General features: G+C 50.7%; 2 protein-coding genes across 3 annotated transcripts in view; both read left to right on the top strand.

Moving 5' to 3' along the window:
- SEC14L2 (SEC14 like lipid binding 2) overlaps window positions 1-5,552 on the top strand; it is a 23,084-nt gene extending 17,532 nt beyond the window's left edge. Inside the window, exon 12 of one of the 2 annotated variants that reach the window (XM_011373316.2) lies at window positions 3,388-5,552. In XM_011373316.2, coding sequence (XP_011371618.1) covers window positions 3,388-3,518 — 131 coding nt within the window. In that variant the 3' untranslated portion in view covers window positions 3,519-5,552. The remainder of the gene's footprint in view (window positions 1-3,387) is intronic. The other variant, XM_011373318.2, reaches the window with a different exon arrangement.
- Window positions 5,553-6,447: 895 nt separating this feature from the next.
- On the top strand, window positions 6,448-9,933 carry MTFP1 (mitochondrial fission process 1). The gene is made up of 4 exons (XM_011373315.2): window positions 6,448-6,821; window positions 7,605-7,732; window positions 8,113-8,345; window positions 9,305-9,933. Exons 1-4 carry the CDS (start codon window positions 6,755-6,757, stop codon window positions 9,375-9,377), a joined length of 501 nt encoding a protein of 166 aa, XP_011371617.1. The 5' UTR covers window positions 6,448-6,754; the 3' UTR covers window positions 9,378-9,933.
- Window positions 9,934-12,878: the final 2,945 nt, after the last annotated feature.

Raw genomic sequence — 12,878 nt, 5'->3', positions numbered from 1 at the left:
GGTGCTGGAGGATAAGGTGTGTACTGTGTGCTTCAACAATAACAAGGCTTAGCACCAGCCCAGATACTGTCATCCACAGAGCATAAAGCATTTTCTACATAAAAGCTTGAATTTCCTTTTTTTAATGGACAGGGAAGCTGAGGTATAGAGAAGGATGTTCTCTTTCACACAAAATAGCTTGTGTAGACACCAAAAGACCGAAGACACCAGAGAATCCTAGGATCCTGGTCCAGGATCTCTTGGCAGTAGACTAGAGATGATCAGGTTCATCTCCGATGTGACAGAGGAGAGAGCCGAGTCCCAGGCCAGGAAAGTAATTTACTCAAGATCATGTAGCCAGTAGCAGAGCCCAACCCATTCTCCAGCACTGCCCATTACTCCTCTACAGTATCTGAAGGACACCGCCTGAGGAAGGACTATGAAGCTTTTAATGTAAGCAGGCTTAGGTTTGCAAATCCCAAATTTATTTTAGTTCCTCTTGGATACATTCCCAAATAAAGCATTTATCCGCCTGCAGGAGCCTTGAGTGGGGGCTGCTTGTTTTCTAGTCCCAGGAGGAGCAGAGGTAGGCCACAGCGGCTGCGCCAGCTTCTCAGGTGTAAAGAGAATAAGGGGGATCAGCTGTTGTCTGGGCACATGGCTCAGGTTAGACCTGCGCCCAGAGAGAACCCAGTGTTAGGTTACAAGCTCATCTGAGGGAGGGCAATGCCTGTAGAGAATCAGGCAGCCCCCTGCAAAGTAGAACATAATCACCCAGTGGAGAAGTGAAAACTCAGTGACTGCCTCCAATAGCAAGAGTACATTAACCCTCCCCAGGCCATCCTGAAGTCCTGAGTATAGAATACTCTACTAGGAAAGAAAAAGATTCAGAAAAAAAGATCTGGACTTTGTCTGCCAGGAGTGTGCAATGTGACCTAGAAAACCTGAAACACTCAATGAAGGTTAAATAGTAGTGCCAGGCAGTGCTGGGGTGAAAAGGGCCCAGTTGGACACCAAGAGGCCTGGTTTCTGAGTCCAGCTTTGCCCCTAACTCCGAGTGTTCTGAGCAAACGTCTCCAAATAATTAGGTTTTGGTTTCCTTCTCCTTAAAAATGAGGGGAGTGGGTTAGAGCATGAGATCTTAATCTGGGGTTCATGGACTCTCCAGAACAGTGATTGTACATCTTAAACACAAAACACTTCTCTTTTATAACAAATACTGTCTAATGTCCCCTTTACTATTTTGAAATGAGATTCATAGATAATATAACCCACTGACACGGATCATTAAAAATTTAATATCATCTCCTATCTGGAGAAATAAAAGGAAGCTTATTTAGAATATATATATTTTTTCAACACATAAATGAGAGGGCACGATTACGCTCACACACCCCCTCTTTTCAGAATGGCACCTTTCCCACGGGAACCACTGCCCCAGAGGGTCCATGATGGACTCCAGGGCATCTGAAATTGTGTGAAAATTTCATCTGATGATGAAAGCATCAGATTCTCAAGGGGGTCAGTTCCCCAACAAAAGTTAAGGAGCCCTAGCCTGGAGGATCTCTAGGGTCTCTACGAAACCGTGAATATATGGTTGGCGTCAAAACGAACCATGCAGTTCATAAACTCCACTCCCCCGGGGCTTGAGCCTCAGAACAGCCCCTTCCTTGTTTCTGAGGGCAAAATATCATACTAGACAGAGCTATCTTGATCCTGGTGCTTGGTCCAAGGGGCTGAAAGACTCTCAGCACAACTGACGCCGGTTGCTAAGGCTCTGTCATTCAGAGCAGTGAGGAAACTTCCCTCTTTCCAGAGGGAATATAGGTCTTGAAAGACCTCTGATACAGTGAGAAAATCAGTGCTAATACTAACTTCACACCATGAAGAAAGGGTGGGTGGTGTGTCTACCCTTGGTCTAAACTATGCATTTTATCCAGGGACAGGAAAGGGGAAAGGTTGTTTCAGGATTAAATACATGGGGTTTTTTTGGGATTGGGGGGCGGGGGGTGGGGTTTGATTAAGAAAAGTGAGAGAAGACCAGGAGAGGGAAGGGGCAGAGCTAGTGTTTTTTTCACAATCTGTTCTCTTGAAGGGATGTTTGACTGAAATGGAACAACTTCTAAAAAAAAAAAAAATCAAAAACAAACAAACAAAATCCAAAAAACAAAAGAAAGGTTAGATTAAAAGTAGTCTGTTCTTTGGCCAAGGCTGGAGATCCTTCCCTGCCAACTTCATGCCCATTTTCTCTCCCCAGAGGAAGCCACCCCTTGTCTAGTCTATTTTTTTTTTAATTATTTTTATTTCCTATCACTTTAGAAGCATTACATGTCGCCATAATAGACAAGACATGTACACATCCATATACATTCATAGGAATTATATCTGTCATTCAATGTATGTTCGAAGGAGTTTGGAACTATAAAACTCGTCACAGGATTTGAGAAACTGTTACTTTTAGAACAAGCACCTAAGTGGTATCATCAAAGAGAAGCTGGGTATGTAGGTAGACCAAGTAGCAAAGCCAAAAAATTTTTTTAGACCTATATTGACAAAAATATTAGAAACTATTTACAAATTGTTCTGCAACTTACTTTTTTGGCCTAAGGATACATTGTGGACAGTTTCCCCAGTCACTTCTTATGCTAACCTTTCTTTTTTATATTGAAACAATATTTCATTTTTATGAATTGCAATATAAACTTTTTAAGCAATTCTTTGAACATTTAACTTTTCCCAAGCTTTTAGTCTTACAAACAGGTGTGCGGTGAGTATCTTTGTTCATTTATATTTCTGTGGGATAAATTCCCGGTTCAAAAAGTTTGTACAATTTACCTTTTGTCAGAAGCTGAACCGTGCAAGGCTTTCCAGGGCCCAAGTCAGGCAGCAATGCAGACTAGAAGGAAATTCTAGCTCTACCACTCCCTTTCTGTGTGACACAGTGACCCCCTTTTATATAGGATATAAAACAGGACTAATGCTGAACTCAAAGTTATTTTGAGGAACAATGAAATAACATATACATATTACCAACCCAGTGCTGAGACACATAAATAGCCATTGTTACCATTACCAGTATCATTGTAACAACTACTGCTGTTACAAATTCTAATCCTCCTTTTTAAGCCACAGCTCAAGCTCTAACTCTTCTAAAAAGCCTTTTGTTGTCATTCCAGACATGGTTCTCTCTCTCACTCATCTGGTACTTGGCATGTTCTGTCATATTTTTCTTGTCTCCATAAACATCTTGTCAATCCTACTAGAGTCAGTTGCAGAAGGTGAAGAATCGTTGCTTATGCCGCCTCCATCCTCATTACCTACCACGCTGCTGTGCTCAGGGAACAAAATCACTGTCCCCAAGCCCTTTGTCAGAATTGCCTGAATGTCTGGTTTTCTGCCTCCCCTCAGATGTCCTGCGGTTTGACAACACCTACAGCTTCATTCATGCCAAGAAGGTCAGTTTCACTGTGGAGGTCCTGCTTCCAGACAAAGCTTCAGAAGAGAAGATAAAACATCTGGGGGCAGCCACCTCAAAGTAATGCCTCTTCCCACAGCAGGCCTGGCTCCCTCAGTGTCTCCCTGTCAGTTTCTATCTCTTGTAGCAGTCATTTTCCCAGCACCCTGAGGCCCAAAGAAACTGGGCTAGAAGACCTCAGCTGAATCTGGGAGCATTCATTTCAGAAACAGGAAGAGAGAGAAGCAGGCCAGTGGGTCTCCTTGCCTTTCAAGTTACTGAGGAGTTCCCAGGGGCTGGCACTATGATAGGTCCTATAAGCTGTGCCAACATCACCTACCTGTGACAGCTGAGACAGGAAGGGAGTACCATGGGTGGCAGCAGGAAAGAAAATAGAAAAAGGGGGAAAAATTGAGACAGGATTTCAGGGAAGCCAGTAGCAGGGGAGGAACTTGTAACCAAATGAATCTGTAAGCCTAGATCATAATGAGTAGCAAGGTAGCCAGTTTCTAGAGTTATGGTGGGGATCAGAGGTTCTTCTAACCTTTCTATCACCGAGACTGGGATCTTTTGACTTTTCTCAGGTCTCAGGAGATGGCCCAGAGTCAGCACAGATCTTCCCACTCTGGGATAGACAGACAGGCCTTTCCCTCACCTTGAGAACTTCATCAACTCCTGGGTCCCCCTGGGTGCCTCTTTAATAACTGATTGTCATTGATTTAGAACTTCCTGGGACAGTGAGCTTTGGTACCCAGGCACTGTCCTCCAATGCAAACAAAGCACTGGGAAATTACCTCCAGGGATCCCAGCTCTGGGAAGGGTAGAGGAGGGAGGCTGTGGATGGATATTAGTCCCGAGGCTTCCACTTCCCATTTCAGTGTCCCAGCCTCCCATCAAGTAACCTTCCATTTGAGCATCCCACACAAAAACGACACGTGGGATCCAGACACTAGAACTCAGTGAGGGCATTTTGCCATTCCGAGTCTCCCATGGTGCCCGCCAACCCGCTTCCTGACTGACTTGAGCAAGACCTTGGCAGTCCCATTTCTGTGGGCGCCGTGGGTTCCTAGTGCCTGGCAGGGAGGCTGCCCGGGCAGGAGGGCCAAACATCTGGCAGATCCAGGGGCTGGAAGCAGCCACAAATAGTGTCGGCTCCTTCATCTACGGTGACAAGCAGGGATGGCCATGGGGGCGCTCAGCGACCAGGAGCTGGAGAGCACGGACCTCATGGGCAATCCACAGCATTTATCCCAATCCCACGTCCTGCAAACGCACACTAAGTCCTGGGCTGCAAACAACATGGGAAGGCGGCCCAGCCTGGGTTGCTGCTCTGGTAAAGAGGAGGGAGTATGAGGAGGAGCAGGGCTGGCGTGGGCGGGAGGGCCCTGAGGCCGCAAGGGCCAAAGCCAGAACCCTGAGGAGGACATCTTGACCTTAGTTTACAATACTCTGTTAGGAAAATTAACCAATGAATAAAGTAACGTTCAGTTCACAGGAAGGGGAAGTAAATGCCTAACGCCGCACTCCTCCGTGCCCATCGCTCAAAGACCCAAACTTCAGCTTCAGCAACACCTAACCGCCTGTAGGCGGAGCACATGCGCAGAAACCACCCGCTACTCTGCTCCGGCATGCACTTTCCCATGGGGCCCAACGGCCAGCTTGCTTCCTGATTGGCCCAGCCGGTGGGCTGTCTTCCGCCATCTTTGCTAAGGGTACTATGGGTGCTCCTGGCCACTTTCACGGTCCGGGAGGAGGCCCCGCCCCACTCAGGCTTCTCAGTGCGTGCTGGGTAGTTCGTGCGCCCTGACATGTGCGGATTTCGTGAGCGCGCGCAGTCTCTGCTGCGTGCCCTGAGTGGGACGGAGGCGGGGGAGTGACGATCACGTGGTGTTAGGGACTGTCTCCTAATTCTGCGCTAGTACTACCAGTATTTCAGGGGCTGGGGATCGCTTTGAGCCCGGAGCCGTTTCCTGAGAGGTCACCGCTGTCCGGGCTTCCCTACACGACTCTACAGAGACAGCGACGCCCAGGAATGAAAACGGGGCTCTCAATAGCGAGTCAGTGGTCATCATTTTTCCCATTTTTATTTGATGACAATAAAGCCAATTCTTTAATAGGCGTCTCCTGAGTTTATCGTCTGTGCTTATCGCCTTGGATCGTTGCAAGAAAATAATACGCGCAAAGCGCTTAGAAGAGAGCCTGGTACAAATGAGCGCTCAGTAAATTCTGGCTACTAATTTTTTACAGAGGTGGCTAACTGCTAATAGGCGGCACAATCCGGGATTTGAGCTCCGGATTGTATGTCTTTAATGGCTGAGACTGCTCGATAATAACCCCCAAAGAATTCACAGAGCTTCACACGTTGCTTACATAGGTAGACTAAGGTCCAGCAGGTGAAGAGTTCTCCCCTTTGTAATCGCTCACTACCAAGTCTCCTCATTCTGTTCTGCTCATTTCCCTGAAGTCTTATACCCCAACCCTGTTTCCTTGGCTTCATTCATTCATTCATTCATTCATTCAGGTCTTGCTCTCCGGAGACTCTGTCCAGGGGCATACCACCCCAGTTAGACCCCAGTGCTTGATAGATGAACATGGCACCTGCCTGCAAGGGACTCGCGTCCAAGCACCCACCTCGCCAGGGTGTTCGCTGTTCACTCCCTCAGCCTCATTTACTGAGCTCATCTTAAGAACACAGGATCTGAAGCCAGTCCCAGCTTCACCACTTAGCAGTATGACCAGGGAAAGTGACCCATCTTTTTTGTGCCTCTATTTCCTCATCTGTAAAATGGGAGGGGGGATCACAGGTTGGAGGGAGGGTTTAAGGAAGTAATCTGTCTAGAGTCTTTAGCCGGTCAAGTCTTTGGCCCTTAGTATTTGGCCAGGAGTCTGGCCAGTGTAAACGCACTTATCGATGACTTACAATTAATCCTCCTCCCAGGAGTGAATGTTGTCGTGTTCTCCATTTAACAAATGAATAAAACGAGGCTCAGAGAAGTATAGACTCTTACCCGAGATCACACAGCTAGGAAGTATACTCAGTTTGAATCCCGGTCTCATTGGCTCCCAAACTACAGTCAGTCCTGGGAGAGGATCGTGCCAATCGCTCAATGTGAAGAAAATTTGTAAAACCGAAGCCCGGGAGAGGGGCTTAGATGCGCGGGTGAATTTACAGACACTCCCTGCTTCCGGGGACAGCACGACCTGTCTGTCCTTCAGTCTGGGACCTTCGGTCGGTCCCGCGGCTTTGGACCCGAGCGCTAGTGGAAGCTGAGGCGGCAGCGGAGGCAGGACCGGCTGCACCGAGCCGCGGGCAAAAGCGCCATGTCCGAATTGCCCCCGCGGTGTGCTGAGCGCGACCTTTACCGGGACACGTGGGTGCGGTACCTGGGTAAGAGCGGGGCGAGGGGCGTGGCTACTCCTCCACCATGTAGGTGAGGAAACAGGGGTCGCCAGACGCCAGTCCGTGGTTTGAAGAAGGTGGGAGGATCTTAGTTCTCATTCTGCCAGGGCCAGAGACTGGGCTCAGAAAGGGAGGACTAGGGACTTGCCCAAGGTCACACAGCTCTGGCCGACCTAGCCCTGCCCTTGGGGTGTCTGCTGGTCCAGTCTCCCAGGTGGAAGCTGAGACCTTGCTAGGAAGAACAGCAAGGGGTGAGCGGGCTTCCCTTTCTGGCATGCCCCGGGCACTTGCTGTGGAACCGGAACCTGGACTCCTTTCTTACCTCCTCACTATCTCTGTCTGAGTCTGTTTCCTCCTCAGCAAAAAAGGATGAACACAGGGCCTCTCTCATCGGGTGCTAGTTGTCAGGGTAGAATGAAATAAGGCACAGAAAGGCCTGCCACATGGTGAGTGCCTGGTTAGTGGAGCTACTTTTGGTCAGTCTCTTTTGCTGCCTATTCCCTAATTAACACAGATGCTTCTATAACCCAGACTGGGAAGGCAAGTGAGTTGGGTGATAATGGTGACTGTACTCAGCTCTCCCACAATGGAGTGGAGGTGGGCATCGTGGGTGCCATTTTATAGGCCTGGAAACAGACTCGGAGAGGTAAAATCATTGTCTAAGGTCATCCAAGCTACTGCTGACCAGGCTGGGATTAGAAACAGCTCACTTCGAGTGCCCCTTGTGGAACGATCTATGGGCCCCTGAATTAAATGTCCTTTCCTGACCAGGCTACGCCAATGAGGTGGGGGAAGCCTTCCGTTCCATGGTGCCAGCAGCTGTGGTGTGGCTGAGCTATGGTGTGTCCAGCTCCTATGTACTGGCTGATGCCATTGACAAAGGCAAGAAGGCAGGAGACGTGAGTGCTAGACTGCCCCTCAACCCCCCTATCCCAGTTTACTCCCCTTGGTTCAGTCCACAGCCTTACATGCGATAAAGTCACTGCGGTAAAGCACGTGGGACAGTCCAATCCCCACAGCCTTGCCAGGTGCAGTCCCTACCCCAGTCCTGTTTGTAGGATAGCACACCCCGCTTCCTGCCCTGTGTATGGCATAGTTTATACCCCAGCCCTGGATGTGGATGAGTCTACCACAGCCCTAAATATGGTACAGTCCAGAACCACTAGTGTGGTCTGTGCCTGGCCACCACTTCCTACTCCTTGGTGCAGTCTCATGACCCTTGTTCACAAGGTTTCCTGCCCTTGCTCCTACTGCATTAAATGTCTCTTGCGCCTACCAGGTACCAAGCCCTGAAGCAGGCCGCAGCACCAGGGTGGCTGTGGCTGTGGTAGACACCTTCGTGTGGCAGGCTCTGGCCTCTGTGGCAATCCCAGGCTTCACTATCAATCGTGTGTGTGCTGCCTCTCTCTATGTCCTTGGCACTGCCACCCGCTGGCCTCTGGCTGTTCGAAAGTGGACCACCACCGCACTGGGACTGCTGGCCATCCCCATCATCATCCACCCCATCGACAGGTGGGTGCTGCTCCCAGTCTCAGAGATCATCTACTCTGCAGGTAGAGATAAGCCCTGAGAGGCATAGAGTGTATCCATTTTGCACAGAACAATAGCAGCAGAGGCAGGGCTGGCAACTGGAGGTAGAAAGGGCAGTCTATGCTCTTGTCATATGATCTGGCAGGTACTTTGGTGGTAAAGAGCATGTGCCTGGAGGATACGGGACACAGGACAAATGAATTATCAGGAAAAAAAACAACTTAGTGTTACAAAACAGCCAGAGGCAAGAAGGAACAGGTGCACCCTGGAGGGGATGGGTTTGTGGAGGTTTTGGTGACAGAAGCTCAACTAAAACTGGGTTAGGTAGGTATTGTTTCATGAAATTGAAAAGTCCAGTTATGCTGCTTTCAGGCATTGCTGGATCTAGTCACCCGAATGATGCCATTAGGGGTCTGGATCTCCTCATCCTGCTGCCCTTTTCCCCACCCCACCCCATGCTGGCTTCATTCACTTTCCCCTCATGGGAGCAGAGCTGGCCCCAGCACCTTCCAGCTTCTATCTCATCGGCTTAGCAAGCCCCATGGGAATCTTCTTAATAGTGATAGCAAAAATCCTAAGGAAGGCTATCACTGGTCCATCTTAGACTGGGTGCCCACCCCTGAGCCAGTTTCCCTTTTCTGATTTGCCAGGCTTGGGTCATGTGACTGCTCTTAGAACCAGAGGTGGGGCCAGACCAACACAGAGTGGGAGGAGGAGTCTTTCGCTAAGGGAACATAGCTTACTTGGAGGCCCTGAGTGAGTCTTTTACTCTCTCTGTGCCTCATTTTCCCAAAATGAATAAAGAAGAGGGTAATGACTGCCACTTGGATGGCACTTGTGCCCTGAGTCCAGGAGTCCCTTCCCAAACCCTTACCTTCTACCTCCCATTCCCCTATTAGCACCCCTTGGTTGCCTGCTCATCAACTTCCACCACCCCACAGGTCGGTGGACTTCCTCCTGGATTCCAGCCTGCGCAAGCTCTACCCCTCAGTGGAGAAGCCCAGCTCCTCTTGACTCCATCCCGGTACCTGACCTAGGGGTTGGCGCATTCCCTGCTCTGTTTTAACTGCCTCCTCCTGCCAGGGGATATGATGCCTGGCTCCCTAGGGTCCGAGGCCCTGGCACCTGAGTGAGTTTGAGCTGCATGGAAACTGAGAGACAAAGGCATCAAGAAACAGCAGCTATAGCAACTCACAGATAGGCAGGACCTGAACCCTGTCTGCTTCCATGGAATTCATGATACTGAGTGGGAATGGACCCTGGATGGGCCCAGCCCTGTCTTTTGACAGGAAAGTAACATCCTCCCATGGAGGATAAGGGGACTGAGGGCAAGAAATATGGCCAAGATCACTTGGCAAGCTGGGAACCCAGGCATCCCAGTGGCTCTGCTGAGTTACCCCATGGCAGCATGGCTGGCTGGAGGAGCAGCAGGCACTAGGAGAAATGCAGGAGTGCAGTAGCGGGTACCCTGAGGGCCGATCCTCTAGCTAGCCCGTCCTTGGGGCAGGGGCTGCTGGGGCCTGGCTGGAAGGCAGGACAGCCCCAGTCCAATAAATCCTTGAGAAGCTGAGTTATCGTCTCCTTTTCTGTTGGTGACAAGCAGGGATGAGGTGGTAGAGAGCAGGGCTAGGGGCCCTCAGAGATGGAGGCTGACTCTTCAGGCCAGGGACGGTCCCCCATCCAACTCACCCCTCCCTTGAAGGTGTGACCCAAGCAGAATCAGAACTTGGACCTTCACACTCAGCCCTGCTCTGAGCCACAAATCAGTTTGGGCCAATACTCTCGCTCCGCCCTCACAGCTCAGGTGCAGCCCAGTGGGTTGACTCCTCCTCGCCAAGAAACTACTTGCACCTGGGTGGGGGGCTGTGGGGTTGTAGGACTGCTGGTGAGACAGGATGGGGGCTCTGGGGTTGTGGCTTCTGTTTTTGGAGTGTCTGCAGCTGCAGGGGGAGTCCGGTGACTTGCCCCAGAGCTGGAGTCCCTGACGGGACATGGCGGGCCTATCTCTGCCCACTTTCTCATCCCGCACGGGCAGGGTCCTTTTCCCAAGCCTCCATAACCTCCTCTGCCCAGTTTCCTGCTGCCCTCCAACTGCCTTAAATGCTTTGATCCCTTCCCCTTACTCCCTAGCCCTCCCTCTGCCTCTTCCCACACTCTCCAATCCAGCACCATCTTTCCCCAGGGCCACACCCACACCTGCATCCCTGTGACATCTGGGTTCTGCCACCAGTTCCTTGCTCACATCTCTACCTTCTACCCGCTAGAGTCTTCCTAAAGCTGGGAGCTATCCAGGCCAGAGACAGGCTTCTGTGCTCTTGGGCACAGTCTAGCTCTCAGCCCTGCCCCAGCCTTGTGTACCTTCCCATCACCTGCCCTCAGAGCCTCCCCACCCCCACTTTCCTCAGCTGGAAATCCTTTTCTTGGCCAACCCTGAGCTTTCTTCAAAATCAGCCCCAGTTGTTGCCCCCTCAGCTCTACCCTACGATGGGCCTCCTCTGGCCTTGGGTGCCCCACTGATGGCCCTGCTTTATAAAGAACTACTGGGGTGTAAGTGTGCAGATGTCTAGCACATAGTAGGTGCTCATACTAAGGACTTGCAGGAATTCTCAGGCCAGACTGGTGGGAATAAAATCTGTGGACAGCCTGTCTGAGGTGGGGAGAGACTACCCCTGCCTGCCCCAAAGACACACCTTACCCCCACTGCCTGCTCCATTAGGGAGATGCAGTGGTTGGTGGGGGAACACACTGAGGGAGGTTTCTGGGACCATTTTCTGGGTTGGACTGCCAGGGGATGGGCTCCTGCAGGAATATAATTAGATGGACATCCTCCTGGCAGGGAGGAGGGAGCCCCGGCTCTATGCCCACCACCTACGCCTTGGCACCTGCATGCCCTCCTTGGTCTCTCTCATGTGTGGCTCCGTGGTTTTCTTGCTTTAGTCAAAGCTTGTGGCTTCATCCAGCTGATGAGGCTCATGAGGACAGCACTGCCAGGAACTGGCGGTACCTGGGAGATTCTGGGGGAAGCGAGGCAGAGCTGGGGTGTCTGGGCTGGAGAAAGGGTTAGAATCAGATCATACTGACTCTGTGGCCTTAGACAAGTCACAGCCTCTCAAACCTCAACTCCTTTCTCTTAAAGAAGCAGAGGCTTGGATTGCTACAGAATTGGGTATGGTATAGACTCACCGTTTATCATCTGTGTGTTTACATGTACCCTTGACTTGTGTTGTTGCTTGCATCCTCAACAGTCCCATGAGGAGGTAGAACTAACATCCCCATTTTCCAGACAATGAAACAGGTTCAAAGGAGGGACCCCCCCTCCCACACTGCCACATTGTCTACCACTGATGCAACTTAGCACATCATTTTTCTAAAGCAAAACAGGTTTTTGAGCAAGACAAGTGACCTTAAACAGGACCTAGACAGGAAAAAGTCCCAGAAATGGCAAGTGACAATCAGGCCAAGATCAAGCTGGGGATGTACCTATCCTGACTTCCTGCATCATCTTAGGGAGCTAGTGTTCCCCCAGATCTCCAGGAAGATGGTGGAATTCTTTTCTGATCTGGTCTATGCACCCCCACTTAGACAATCTGAGCAGTGCCCCCATTGCTGCCTTCTGCCATTGAGTCAGCTGTATAGTCAGGCTGTGAGCACTGCCCAGTGTTCTTTGGCCTGCCACCTGGAGGTCTCACAGGAGGAGGAAGAGTGGGCTGGGTGGGGGCTGCCTCTCCACAAAGCTGGGCAGCAGGCACTGAACTCATGAGCCCCTTGGTTGTGATCCTGAAGCAGAGCTGAGTGTGTTCACCTGGGAACCTGAATTTGGAATCCTTGGATTGTCCTGACCCCTTCTCTCCTGTTCTCATGCCTGCCTGTGCTGCCCTGGGGAACTTGTCATGGGCCTTCTGCGTTGGTTTTCTAGGGCCTCTCATGTGCCAGACTTGCATTAACCCCTATTTGCTTTTCAGCCAGCCTAGAAGTCCCCACCTTGTGCCTGGCTTCCTTGGTGACTGGCTCCCTGGCTGGGGTTAGACATCTGGACTTCAGTGTGTGACTTTGACTTGGTCCACCCCTTCCTACAGTTGGGGGACATCAGCTGAGCAGAGTCAATAACCCAAGGGGAAGAAGCTCAAGCTCAGGGGCTCCTGTGCCTATTCTGAGCTAGACCACCTCTTATGAGAGCAGGAAGAGAGAAAGGGCATGGTGGCAGGTCAGAAGAGCACTGGACTTCAAGTAACATGGTCCTGGTTTGCCTGCTTTACCCTCTTGCTGCGTGGCCTTGGGCTAGCCTTTCAGTACCTTGGCCTCATATCATCCCCATTTGGGTTTTTTCCCAGCCCAGGATGGGGCCATGCTGAAGGCTCCAGACCCAGTCAACACCAGCACCATTTCCCTGGGCTCTGAGCTACTTGTGGAATTTTCTGTGGTCGGCAGTTCCCATTAGTCCTTACAGCTATATGTGGACAAGTTGTAACCAGCTCCAGCTAGGATCTGGAAGTGGACCCTGTGCACTATAGCCTC

Source organism: Pteropus vampyrus, unplaced genomic scaffold (assembly GCF_000151845.1).
Source record: "Pteropus vampyrus isolate Shadow unplaced genomic scaffold, Pvam_2.0 Scaffold223, whole genome shotgun sequence".
NCBI classification, from domain to species: domain Eukaryota; kingdom Metazoa; phylum Chordata; class Mammalia; order Chiroptera; family Pteropodidae; genus Pteropus; species Pteropus vampyrus.
This window is presented reverse-complemented; position numbering and strand designations above follow the sequence as displayed.

Bases quoted from the DNA above. Each gene is read 5' to 3' on its own strand.
- MTFP1 (XM_011373315.2), top strand. From the start codon at position 6,755: ATGTCCGAATTGCCCCCGCGGTGTGCTGAGCGCGACCTTTACCGGGAC. The intron at 6,822-7,604 runs GTAAGAGCGGGG...TTTCCTGACCAG, and splicing joins CACGTGGGTGCGGTACCTGG to GCTACGCCAATGAGGTGGGG. The intron at 8,346-9,304 runs GTGGGTGCTGCT...ACCACCCCACAG, and splicing joins ATCATCCACCCCATCGACAG to GTCGGTGGACTTCCTCCTGG.